This window comes from Lytechinus variegatus, chromosome 16 (assembly GCF_018143015.1).
Source record: "Lytechinus variegatus isolate NC3 chromosome 16, Lvar_3.0, whole genome shotgun sequence".
NCBI lineage: Eukaryota > Metazoa > Echinodermata > Echinoidea > Temnopleuroida > Toxopneustidae > Lytechinus > Lytechinus variegatus.
The window spans coordinates 16,781,193-16,793,863 of NC_054755.1; the positions used below are offsets into that span (position 1 = coordinate 16,781,193).

At 40.5% G+C, this 12,671-nt stretch overlaps 1 protein-coding gene across 1 annotated transcript; it reads left to right on the forward strand.

Moving 5' to 3' along the window:
* Positions 1 to 11,510: 11,510 nt before the first annotated feature.
* LOC121430255 lies at positions 11,511 to 12,329 on the forward strand. The gene has a single exon (XM_041627532.1). It carries the CDS (start codon positions 11,511 to 11,513, stop codon positions 12,327 to 12,329), a length of 819 nt encoding a protein of 272 aa, XP_041483466.1.
* Positions 12,330 to 12,671: the final 342 nt, after the last annotated feature.

The following is a 12,671-nucleotide window of genomic DNA, read 5'->3' on the forward strand; positions in this document are numbered from 1 at the left end:
TTATCGCGTTTTTATTTCCACTGAGGCGGCTCGTTGCTTTGAGTGCGGCGAGGCTGGCCATCTCAGTAAGAACTGCAAAAAATCAGTCCGTCAAGATGAGTCTGAAAACCCACAAGCTAAAGGAAAATCGGACCCACGTCATCCCCCTAAAGTATCTAAACCTAAACCACAACGGTCTGTACCCGAAACCACTGATAAGAGGGCGTCCCCAGCACGCACAGAAAATTCTATTGGCCCCAGTCCTACGCCTGCCTCTCCGCACTCCAAAGTTGCCGTGACTGCTGAAGGAGCCTCTGCTAGTTTTCAGGGCGCGAATAATCTGCACAGCAATGATAATAGTCAAACTAGCAGCGACTCCGTGGGCATTAGCCGGGACAAAATGCCTCTTCCCGAGGCCCCCACCTCTCCTTTGACCCAAACCCCTTGCGACACCATTTGGGGAACACCGCCCGCCCCTTCCAGACTCTTTGCAGATGTTGTCGCAAAAAGGAAACAACCTCTCGTACCTCCTGTAGAAGACTCCCCCAAACTTATTCCAATTGTCTCTTCTACCCCACCCCGGAAATTAATGAAAAAAGTCTCCTCTCCTATGATCTCAGAACCTCCCTCCCCAACCCCCGTCCTACTCTCTACATCACCAACCCCACCCTCTCCCGCTTCCACGGTAGACACTACCGACACTGATGACGTAACGGTATGGGATGATGCACAGACTGACGATGAATCCTTTGACTGGGCTTCCTCATTCCCATCCAGTCAAGGACCCCTCTCTTCCAAGGAACTTTGCAAATTTCTGAAAATTGTTAAAGCACGGAAAAAACCCCTAGAAGTAGCAAAAAAATTCACTTCCAACATACCAGGACTTGTTAGACAACTGAGACCTTTGAGAAACAGTCCTCTGTTTACGAAAAGTACACAGCAGAGGATTTACAAATTGATCAAAAATCTAGATCTGAGATCTAGTATGAGCGTAGACATGCATGCCTTTCTTTCCTTTTTTATGACTCTGTCGTTGCTCACCCTTAACACTGGAGGTTGCTCCAATGCCATGAAGAATGCCTCAGTTTTTACTTATGTTGATAACATTGCCTTTGATTCTGATATTGTGTTTTTACAAGAAATAAATGACCTCTCCCAGCATTCTCATTGTTGGGATTTATGGTCATCCTATAAACCATTTTGTGCCCCCGGACATAATCGAGGATCTGGAGTTGCTACCCTTGTAAAGAATAACCATTGTAGCATCACAGATTCCTTAGTTATACTTAATAGTCATATCTTATATGTTAAAATTGAGTTTGATAGTGGCATGTATCATTTATATAATGTTTTAATGCCACAGGATGATAACCTTGCTATTAAGGCCATTCGTCTTCTTGTGCATCATGTTAATCAGTGCAGCGACGGTGTTATTTTAATTGGGGGAGATTTTAACTGTACCCTATCTCCAACATTGGATAGATTGTGCATGCCTAATGAGCATAGACCTAAGATATCATCTGCCCTCAAGAAAGTGATTGAAAGTAATAAATTATGTGATGCGTGGCGAAGACTTCACCCACATAAAAAAGAAATTCTCTTGGCATAGAAACAATCCTCAGTGTATATGGTGTTTCTAAAGCCAGACTTGATCGTTTTTATGTGTCTTTCCCTCTAATACCTTCAATACACGCTTGTCGTATTCTGCCTTGCACTCTCTCTGATCATTGTGCAATTTCCCTGAAAATTAAACCCCCCCACAGAAGCCAAGAGGAAGTGCTTTTTGGCAACTTAATAATTCTCTTCTCGATGATAATGACTACAGAAATATCATTTATCAATTTTGGACGGACTGGCAAAATAAAAAACCAACTTTCCTAACATTCTATCATGGTGGGACTTTGGTAAATACCACATTAAATCGCTCACTCAAATGTACGGCTCCAAGTTAGCCAATGAGAAGAGAGAAACGTTATTAAATATTACCAAAACCATCGACAAATTGCAATCTTCGCCTGACTTCACGCCTGATATTCAGCAGGCCCTTGCTGAACAAAGAAATGAATTAAACATTCTTCTTAAGAATCAAGCCAAGGGTGCTCTTGTAAGGTCATGTTTTCAATATGCAAATGAGATAGACACTAGCTCAGCTTATTTTTTCGGTCTTGAAAAATCGAACTCTACTTTTAAATCACTCTCTCGTACCCGTCTCCCTTCGGGTAACATTACAGAGGATCAGAGTGATATTAAAATTCACGTTCGGAATTTCTATAAGAGTTTGTACAGTCGTGTGCCAACTGATGATAATGCGGTTGATATTTTATCTGACTTACTGAAACTTGATACTGAAGATTCAAAAAGTCTTAATGCTCCTTTGTCACTTAATGAATTTGATAATGCTGTTAAACAGCTCGGGAAAAATAAAACGCCTGGTCTAGATGGACTTTCTTCTGAATTCTATCAGACTTTCTGGCCCTTGATACAAAATGATCTTTTTTCTCTATTACAATATGCCATAAGTACTGGAACCCTTCCACATACTTTTCGTAGGACAGTGATTACACTGATTCCTAAAAAGGGAGACCTGGCAGACATTGCCAACTGGCGACCAGTCTCTCTTCTGAATAATGACTACAAAATTTTTGCAAAGGTACTTGCTAATAGACTAAAACATTATATCTCTAATATTGTTTCAGAAGACCAAACGTATTGTGTTCCAGATCGAACAATCTATGATAATTTAAATTTGATCCGAGACATTGTACACTTTTCTAATTGTAATGATACCCCTCTTGCAGTAGTAAATTTGGATCAAAGGAAAGCCTTTGATAATGTAGATCATAATTATCTCTTTAACACTATGAGAGCTATGGGTATTGGAGAATTTTTCATTTCTTGTATCCAACTTATGTATAATGATGCCGAGGGCTTAGTCAAAGTGTGTGGATCCCTCACTGCGCCTTTTCCTTTTCAAAAAGGCATACGCCAAGGTTGCCCTTTGTCTGGCCTTCTGTATTCGATAGCCATAGAACCTTTGCTGCACAAGTTAAAAGTTAATCTTGCTTCATGTTCTTTTTCTTTACCTAACACGGATATGAATGTCTCAGTCTCTGCATATGCAGATGATATATCAATTTTTGTCACTGAAGACAAAGGCTTTGATATTATTCTTGATACATATAACACTTTTAGTAAGGCCTCGGCTGCCTGCCTTAATCATGTAAAATCTCAAGGACTGTGGGCTGGATCATGGTCGAAACGTAGAGACAGGCCCCTTGATTTCAAATGGAATTGTGATGGTCTCCTTTTTCTTGGAGTTCATCTGGGTAATAACAATAATTTTGTATACAACAACTGGATAAAGTGTAAAGAAAAATTAAATAAGACTCTATCTCGATGGAGTTCTCTTTCTTCTTGTCTATCCTTCAAAGGCAGAATCATTATTGCTAATCAACTAGCTGCATCTAAACTGTTTCATTGCCTTGCAGTTTTATCTCCCCCTCAGCAAATACTGGATGAACTCCAAGAAATGCTTATTAATTTTGTTTGGTCCGGAAAACGACATCTTTTAAGAAAGCAAATTCTGTTTCAACAACCTAACAAAGGTGGACTTGGTTTGGTATGTCTCCAAGCACGAACACTCACGTTTCGTTTTGCCTTTTTACAGCGTTATCTCAATCTTTGTTCTCATCCCGCGTATACCTTTTGTTCTTATAATCTTCGGAGATATAAGAAATTAAATTTTGATTTTTCTTTGTTTCTGACTGAATTAGACCCAAAGTTTTATACCAGTCTTCCTTGTTTCTATTCGGAAATTTTGCGTGCTTGGGGTATCTCTGGAGCCAGCATCGAGACATCGTCCTTCACTGTCAACCATGTGTTCAATATTCCTTTGAATTATTATAAATTTCTTCATTACACACTGGATGGCGACAAGATCTTCCCTGCTAGATTATTTGCATGTGGAATCAAACTCGTCAAACATCTTGTAAACCCGAACAACGGTACCTGGCTCCGAGCAGACGAGGTCGCCATCACATCCACCCTGCAGCGTCCATCTTTACGGCTTTTGGAATTTGACCTCTCTCGACTTCACAAAGTGATTTCCAGTTTGTTTCCCAGATTCTTTTTAAACAGCGGACTTAGACTGTCAATAGTTTCAACTCATCTTCACAATCTGGCTGAACCTATCAACTCTCCGTTCTCGATTATAACTAAGGACAACAAGAACATTCTTGCCACACCCACTAAATCGATATATCGAATCTTCAACCGTTCTATTAACTTTCTTCCTAGAACTCAAGTTACTCATTGGCACGAGATTGGGATACTTTCCCCATCTACACTAATCAACTGGACTGAAATCTACTACTATCCTTCGTCTAAGAAAGATGGGGACACTCAGTACAAACTATTACATAATGTCCTTCCGTCGCTTGCCGTTCTTCATCACCTCAATTCCGACATCTCCTCTTCATGTAGATGGTGTGGCAAGAAAGGAACTATATTACACCTCTTCATCGAGTGCACTTCTATTCAACCGGCCTTGGATCTTCTTCACCACCTCCTTTCATGTCTTTTGCCCGAAGTGAACATTGACTTTGACCTCTACTGGACCTTGGTTCCACATGCAAGAGGTCGTAGCAGGGAAGCCGTGCGCCTATCCAACTTTCTTATTGTTAGTCTTAAAAGCACATTATATTGGCTTTATCGAACCTCTCGTTTTTTTGATCCGCTTCCGTTTTGGAAATTTAGAATTAAAAACAGAGTCATTATTGATTATGAATTCCACAAATTACAAAGCAATTTGGCTTTATTTCTTAAAACATGGTCACCCAATAATGTACTCTTTCTTTTGGATAACGATAGTCTCACATGGTTGATTTAATTGTTTTGACGTGATCACATATTTTCTTTGCTATTATTTTTATGTTATGCCTAAGATTTTGTGTACCTCCTTCGGTATTTTGTGATTGATTTTTTTGAGCAAAGCTCTTTATGGAAATTAATAACTCCCCACAGTAAAATCGTTTTAAATACTGATGATACTGTAGTTCTGTAATCATCTGTCGTCAGTATTCAGTACATTTAAAAAATTTTCTTGTTTTCTATTGTTAAATTTATTGCTTGTTCATGAATTGTTTAATGTTTTCCGTTTTATGTATTACTTATTGATTGCTTTGTTTATTGTTTAGCTCACAAACACTTGACATATTAAGTGCATCAATGTCTGTATATTTTTATTTGTATTATTTATTATATGTAATGTAAATAAAGTTTTACTTTGAAAAGTCAAAAAAAAAAGTCTTTTTCTTTCTTTTATTCTTTTTCTTTCTTTTATTCTTTTTCTTTCTTTCTTTCTTTCTCTTTCTTTCTTTCTTTTTCTTTCTTTCTTTCTTTCTTTCTTTATTTCTTTCTTTCTTTCTGTCTTGCTTTGTTTTTGGCCTTCATTCCTTCATGTTATTTATTTATTATTTTGGGGGGAGGGGGTATCGAAAGGCTAGAAAAATAAACTCGCGCTTTTTTTAATGTTTTCTTTATTTTGTGGGGACCAGTAGATTTTAGGTTCGGACCAGTAAAAATTTGAAAAACTGGGTATCTACTGGTCCGACATGAATAGGTTGGACCAATAGAAAAAATGGGTTAGTGTGGAGCCCTGGTGTATGCACTTTGTATAGAGGGGAAACTTCACAATGTTCTGCGATTATGTGTTTTTCCTCAACCCAGAGCATGTAAAGGGCCTTCTGTACATAAATTAATCTCTTTCGCCTTATATCTTCATTAAAGATTATCTGTTTTATCATCAATCTCCTAAGTAAGGATTTATTGATTCTTTTGTGGTTGTCCCGTTTCACCCATTATGTCCAATTTCACCCCTCTTGATGTCCCATTGCACCCCGGGGTGTCTCATGTTACCTAAAAATTAAGGGTTCCAAAACCATTAATTACAGTATATCAAATAACATAATGTAGGGGTGGGTATACATACTTCATTATATACTGCAGTATATATAGTATATGATCATGGCCTAGTTTCAGGGAAGAAATTTAATGAATTTAATTCTTTTGATTAGACACATGTCCTGATTTAAAGATAGTTCATGTGTTGTAAATATTTCAACCCCGGTTACTGTTTGTACATGTGTTAAGAATATTAATCACATCCCAGTAAGGTGGATGTCATGTTTTTGTACAAGTGTTGGAACATCAGACTTTAATTAATTCAATTGTGCAGATGGACAGGAAGTACTCTTTTGTTGCAGGAATATTCTAGCTGATATGCTTTATGCACTCATCTGTTCTTTGCATTTTTAGGAGTGCTTTCCTAGTTACGATAGAGTATATAAGGGGGTTGGTTTCAGTTTATCAAGGAGAACCACCTTAAGCTAAGATAGACCATAGATCTTCGTTTAGGCAGTAAAGTTATAAGGAGTCCGCATTGGTGACGAGACTACGAGCCAAGCTGCCCGCCGGTTCTCAATCGACACGATACGTTGTTCATGTCAATAATCAGGGCTCGATCTCGTCCATAATCGTCGAAGTCCGATCTGAGGGGCATCGCCATCTGCGGAGGACAAGGGACCATCTACCAAGGGCCAAGTGGAGGAAGCAACGCTATCTGCGGGGCCCAGGAGACCGACTACCGGGGGCTAAGTGGAGGAAGCAACGCCAGCTGCGGAGGCCAGGGGCTGCCTGCCAGAGGCCGAGTGGGGCATGTCGCATCCAGACGGATGATAATTCTTCTTTATTTTGCCTACATGTAAGTTAAGTTCTATTTATTTGTGATCATTTCAATATCCATATAATGTGCAAACAAAAGAAAAGATTGACTCCCCTGGAAGTGAATGGTAAAAATATAACACTTTGTCAAGGGATAATAAAATCCAGTAGCATACATATTAACACATAAATATATATTCTATGCTATCCTTGAATCAGACATAAATCTAGAGACCTGGAAAGTAAACTTCATTAAACGAATTTTCAAAGAGGGTAACAATAACTATCCTGTTAACTATTTCTGGGGTGGACATGACCTTCAAAATGTACTTGATATGAAAACAGTTTTCATCTTGAAATACATTCCATCCTTTCAAATATATTTTGTGTCTGAAAATATTTCTTAAATATTACAATGATTATTTTTTTTATCTCTCTCTTATCTTTCTTTTTTCTTAAAAACAGACTAACACAGGAGATGAGGTCTACAATTGTCCTTAGAAGTCCACGCTCCCCGAATAATGTTGCGTCCCACCTCAACGATCTCATCACACATGTAGACCTACCAACTTCGATCGCATATGGAAAGTCATGTCTATTCTTGCTGGTAGATGGCGGTCCTGATTGTCACACCAATCATCAAGTGAACCTGTACCACTACGCAAAATTCTTCAAAGACATAAATCTTGATGCAATGTGTGTCACAGCATATGTGCCGGGGGAATCAGCCCTTAATCCTGTAGAGCACCTTTGGGCGCCTTGCACTAAGGCTTTGACAAGTGTGTACCTTCCTTCAACGTTGCCCGGAGAAACCGTTCCTCCATGCCAGCAGCACCAGCTTTCTATGGATGAAAGACTGCAAAAGGAGCATCACATGTTTGATTCTGCAATGGACCACATCAGGAAGCGATATTGGAGCAATGTTCGTTTTGCTGGACACAAGGTAAACGTCAAAGTCGAGAAGAGCAGAGGAGAGCCCCCTCCATATGGCACAACCTACCAACAAGAGAAGGATGCACTGGCCGGATCCGCTAGAGCTCTTCGTCAGAGTTGGATGATGGAAACGTATTAGTTTGCATCAAGGCAAATGGACAAGCAGAATCTGAATGGTAATTTTTGCAAAATGTTCGGAGCCAAAGTGTGAACATCGTTCTTCTTATCCCCCCCCAAGTTTCCCCCCAGAGATCTTCAATTCTACAAAATTTCCCCACACTGAAACTGTCAAGTGATCATGAAGGACGCTTCATGACATTCTTAGAGGCATGTAAGGAGAACATTGATATGCCTTGTGAGCACATGCCCCTCAAGAGAGAAAAGGGACTTAAAAGATGCAACAAGATGGGCTGTCGTAATGTCTTCGAGAGCAAAAAAGATATGGAGGACCACCGACACAAGGATTTTAGAACATAAACGTAAAAATATGGTTATCCATTTATTATCATTTTTCATTCAAGAACGTTTGAATGAATGTTCCCTTGAAAAGCCTATCGGGAATAACCTCAAAATTAAAAAGTAGAAAATGAAAATGGTCGGGCTGAATAAAAGTTAAGAGATGCCTGCCACCCCCCCCCCTCCATTCGCTCTCTCCCTCCCTCCCTGGCCTCTCACTCAACCACTCTCTGTGTGATCATTATAAACGTGTCTCTCATTTTACATTTCAACTTCCAGACTGCATTTTTAACAACCCTTAACCCTATACAGGCCAGGGGGAGCCTTGGAAGGCCACCCCCCCCTCGACGTTTTGCGCAATATTTTTCCATTTTGTAGATTATGTCTTGCTAGCCAATTTTCGGCACAATCTCACTACCAACGGCTGGAATCTCAAGGGGGGGGGCTGAGAGGCCCCCCCAGGCCCCACAACAACTCTCAAATTACCCCGGCTATATAGATAGTGTTAATTGATGAGATAATGGACTCATCATTTATTGATGATGAGATCATGGAGGTACATGAAGATGATGAGAACAAGGAGTCATTACTCGTATCACTCCAGCCTTCATATTGCAACTGTAATTGGACATGTTCTCGTGCTAGTGGGAGGGGGCAGTGCCCATGTAGAGTGATCACACAAGAGTACACTGACCGATGCACCTGTGGTACCACGAGGAAGGCTTGTTGCAACAAACCATCAGTTTCGGTAAGTTTAAAAAAAATGTCCTATATGTTCAATTTTCCACATGGTACCTAATGCATATGAAAACAAAACCAATGCTTGTGGATCTTTGAATCTACAGATGCTTCAAAATAGGTTTGATAAGAGGATCAGTGGTCCATTACAGCCAAATGCAGAAAGAGGTTAGCCATGTGGAAATGATAACCTAGCCTCTTTGGAAGTTTCCGTCAATGACTTTGCTAGTCAAATAATTGCCAACTGTCAGGCGTGATCCAGAAGAACTCATCAAAATTTTTCATCTTTTCTTCTCCATTCCCTGAAGACAAATTCTGCTTTTGTTGGAGCCCTGAAGACCTTTGGGAAATACACAGGGGCTTCCCTACATACAGTATGTCCTCTTCTCAGAAAATAAGATGGAGAAGAGGAGCCCTACTCCATCGAGAACAAGAACCTTGTTCAACAAGGAGGGGGGACAACAAAACCATCAGCATGATTTCTTCTTTCCATGATGTGAAAGAAGTTGAAAAAGTCGAGATATACGCTGGAATGTGTGATTTTGTACGAATGAACTATACACGGTTGTTTGGTCAGCCGCTATCACCATGTGAAAGGGTATACAGTATGGAAGCTAGATTGCAAAATTGCACAAATTCTAATCTTTATAGAAAGGTTTAATTGTTATTTTGCGTACTTGTATCCCTGGAAAATCTTCAAAATTGACCGGAATCCTCCTCCCTTGCATTCCATTGAGTAATGTCATATTGGATCCAATGCATGGTTTCACTCGCAAAGTTGAGAACCTTCTCATCCTTGACGTGGAAAAGATACTCTATGAAAGTAATAAGAATTAGGCCTGATTCGAAACGGGTCCCCGGCCGGGGCCCCGCCCGTCACCCTAAAACCCGGTTTTACTTTTTCAGGTTTCGGGTTTTCCACATACAATAACTGCCCATAAAATCCTTTATCATTCCTCAGTGTTTTGATTTCAAACATTCTCCTACCTTCTCAAATCACTGTCATGTACTTCGTGACCAGTTAACCGCCTTTGTGCTCATGCGAAAGCAGCAATACTTGTGGACTTCATGACCAGAAAACAGAAGTATGTCAACGTCAAATCAATTTGGAAGAGCCGCGCCGATCTACGGCCAGCTGTGCCAGCCTTGCCTACGCCACATCGCTTGCGCGCCTCCCGTACCCACGCCTATATCTCTGGCCTGAGCACGCAGTTGCGCTGAAGTGGCAAACGTGTGCGGCCAAAAGGAGTAACATTATCTAGAAATACATGTAGTTTCCAATCTAATGCGAATAATGGAAGAATTTATCATTCCATTTGACAATCAATTGCAATGACTTTTGAACTTGAAGGGCCTCACGTCTAAACAAATTTGGTTTTAGTTAAAATAGACTTACGACGGCCTATGGGAAGTTTTGTAATCATGCTTCTCGTCGAAGAAAATGGAATATGATAAATTCGGACGAGACGGAAGAAGAGTATAAAAGAAAAAAGAAAAAATCTGGGACCCTGGGTCGTGTAACTTTTTATATTACCCCTGTTATTCAATTGAGGAAATATTACATCACCTTTAGATCGTCTTGCCCCCTCCCCCATCAAAATACCCTGGCGCCGCCCCTGGGTAATATAATTATGTGACGCCGACTGTGAATTTGTTTGAGTCTGTTTTTAGTTTGTTTCTTCATCAAAACATGTCCTTTGTGTTTCCCTATTTTTAGAATCTCCCCTGTAATAACTCTTTCTCTGTGCACCTCTGTAGGCCTATCATTTCCTCTTGTCTTCTGTGTTTTTCCTTCATTTAAAATAAACTTTCTGCCTTTCTCTCTCTACCTGGCACTTCCATACATACCTATATTTTACACTTTCACTTCTTTCACTGAAATTCAGTCTAGCGGCTCCAGCCTTTACTCTCTTCCTTTCTTCAGGGCCTATCTACTATTACCTATCTACTACATTTCTTTGATAAACTATTATTAAACAATATGATCAACTCAAAAGTGCCAAGTAGACAAGTACAGATTTTTTTTTCTCTCTCTCTCTCTCTCAGTCGCTCTCTCTTTTTCTTTCTTTTTTTGTTTTGAAAGTGCCCTACATGTATGTTATGGTCTGGCAGAGGGTTTATCTAATGGTCCTTTCCAACTTATAATAGGATGAAGGATTATAATAAGCGTCGGAAAAAAAAACACATTCCACGGTGAAAGTTTCCATTCCCCGATCGCACTATCAGCCATAATTAAAATGGGAGGTTGTCTTAATAAACTGGTTTATCTTGATAGACAGCTTTATCTTGAATTCTTGATAAACTTGTGTTCATGAGTCCATTGTCATTTCACTTTCTGACATTGGCGTGGTCAGTCTTATATAATATTCGTTTCATTGCGCTCTACGTCTTCATTTGAGTTAATTTCGTTCATAATATTCTACTGAGTTTGAACTTTGAAGCGGCACAATGCCTATCAAGGTGTGGAAAGTGTTTCGCAAGTCGTCTGACACTTCAGCGACCTGTAATATTTGTGATCGCGTCTGTGCGTACAAAGGGGCTCGACGAGTAGTCTGCTTGGCCATATTAAGAACTTTCACCCGGCCAGTCTGGAGGAGCCTGATGCTGCAAAGCAAATGAGATTGGCCTTTTCTCGCAAGTGTGACCCAAGAAGGACTGCTGCCATATCGGAACGAGTAGCAAGAATGATTGCTGAAGATGGCCTCCCTATTAGTCTGGTTGAAGGGAAGGGATTCATATCCCTTGTGAAGTACATTGAGCCAGATTATACGCTACCTACTAGAAAAACTTTTGTTAATATCCTGGACAAAATGATGAGTGACAAAAAGGGAAAGGTGAAGCAAGATCTTCACAAGAGTGCCGCAATAGCACTAACAACGGATTGTTGGACAAGTCATGCACAGGAGGGCTATATGACTGTCACAGCACACGGCCTGATAGACTGGAAAAAAGCAAGCTTCGTTCTAGAAACGACCCCAGTTCAGCATCTAGCGGGTGAAGAGGAGGAGGATGAAGGCGCGGCCAGACTTCCACAACGCCATACGGCACTGGCGCTTCAAGCTCAACTCAACCGGGTCGCTGTTGAATGGGAAGTCGATGCTAAGATCAGTGCCGTCGTCCATGACAACGCAGCCAACGTTAGAGCGATCGGACAGGCAGTGCAAGCACCAGATATCGGTTGCACGGCTCACACCCTCCAGTTATGTGTGAATGCTGGTTTAGATTCGACCCAAACCATGAAAACATGCATTGGGGCCGTTTCTAGGCTTGTCGGCCATTTCAGACACTCAGTAGTTGCGACTCAGGCACTGAGTGCAAAACAAGATCAACACAATCTTCCGAAACACAAGCTAATCCAGTCAGTGAAGACACGGTGTAACTCCGTGTATGACATGTTCAGCCGTGTGAAGGAACAGAGATGGGCGATAACCAGCGTCCTCGGAGACGAACGGGTGACGCCTAGAAGGAATGCAGCAACATTCGAAATTAAAGATGAGCACTGAACAATTGTTGATAAGATGGTCAAAGTCCTTGAACCTTTCCAGGTAAATATTTCAAATTACTACAGCCCATTATTTCAGCTGGGGATACAGTGAACAGACCAAGGCTAAGTACAAAGATCTGGCAGAGAGCTAGACATAACCGAGGAAATAAGTTCTTTGTTGAATTCAGAAGATTGCCTGATGATGATCTGGAGCAGATTTGGTAAAATTTAATTATCAAGGAACCGGTAATTTTGTCCATGTTTGTATCACATCGTAAGAAAAGAGGATTTCCCCAAAATTTGCCTCAAAAGAGTAGTCCAATGGACTGCTCTCTATATTTATCTCTCTCTTTTTATTTTT

What these genes read in the sequence shown, in the direction of transcription:
- LOC121430255 (XM_041627532.1), top strand. Translation starts at nt 11,511, where the DNA reads ATGATTGCTGAAGATGGCCTCCCTATTAGTCTGGTTGAAGGGAAGGGA.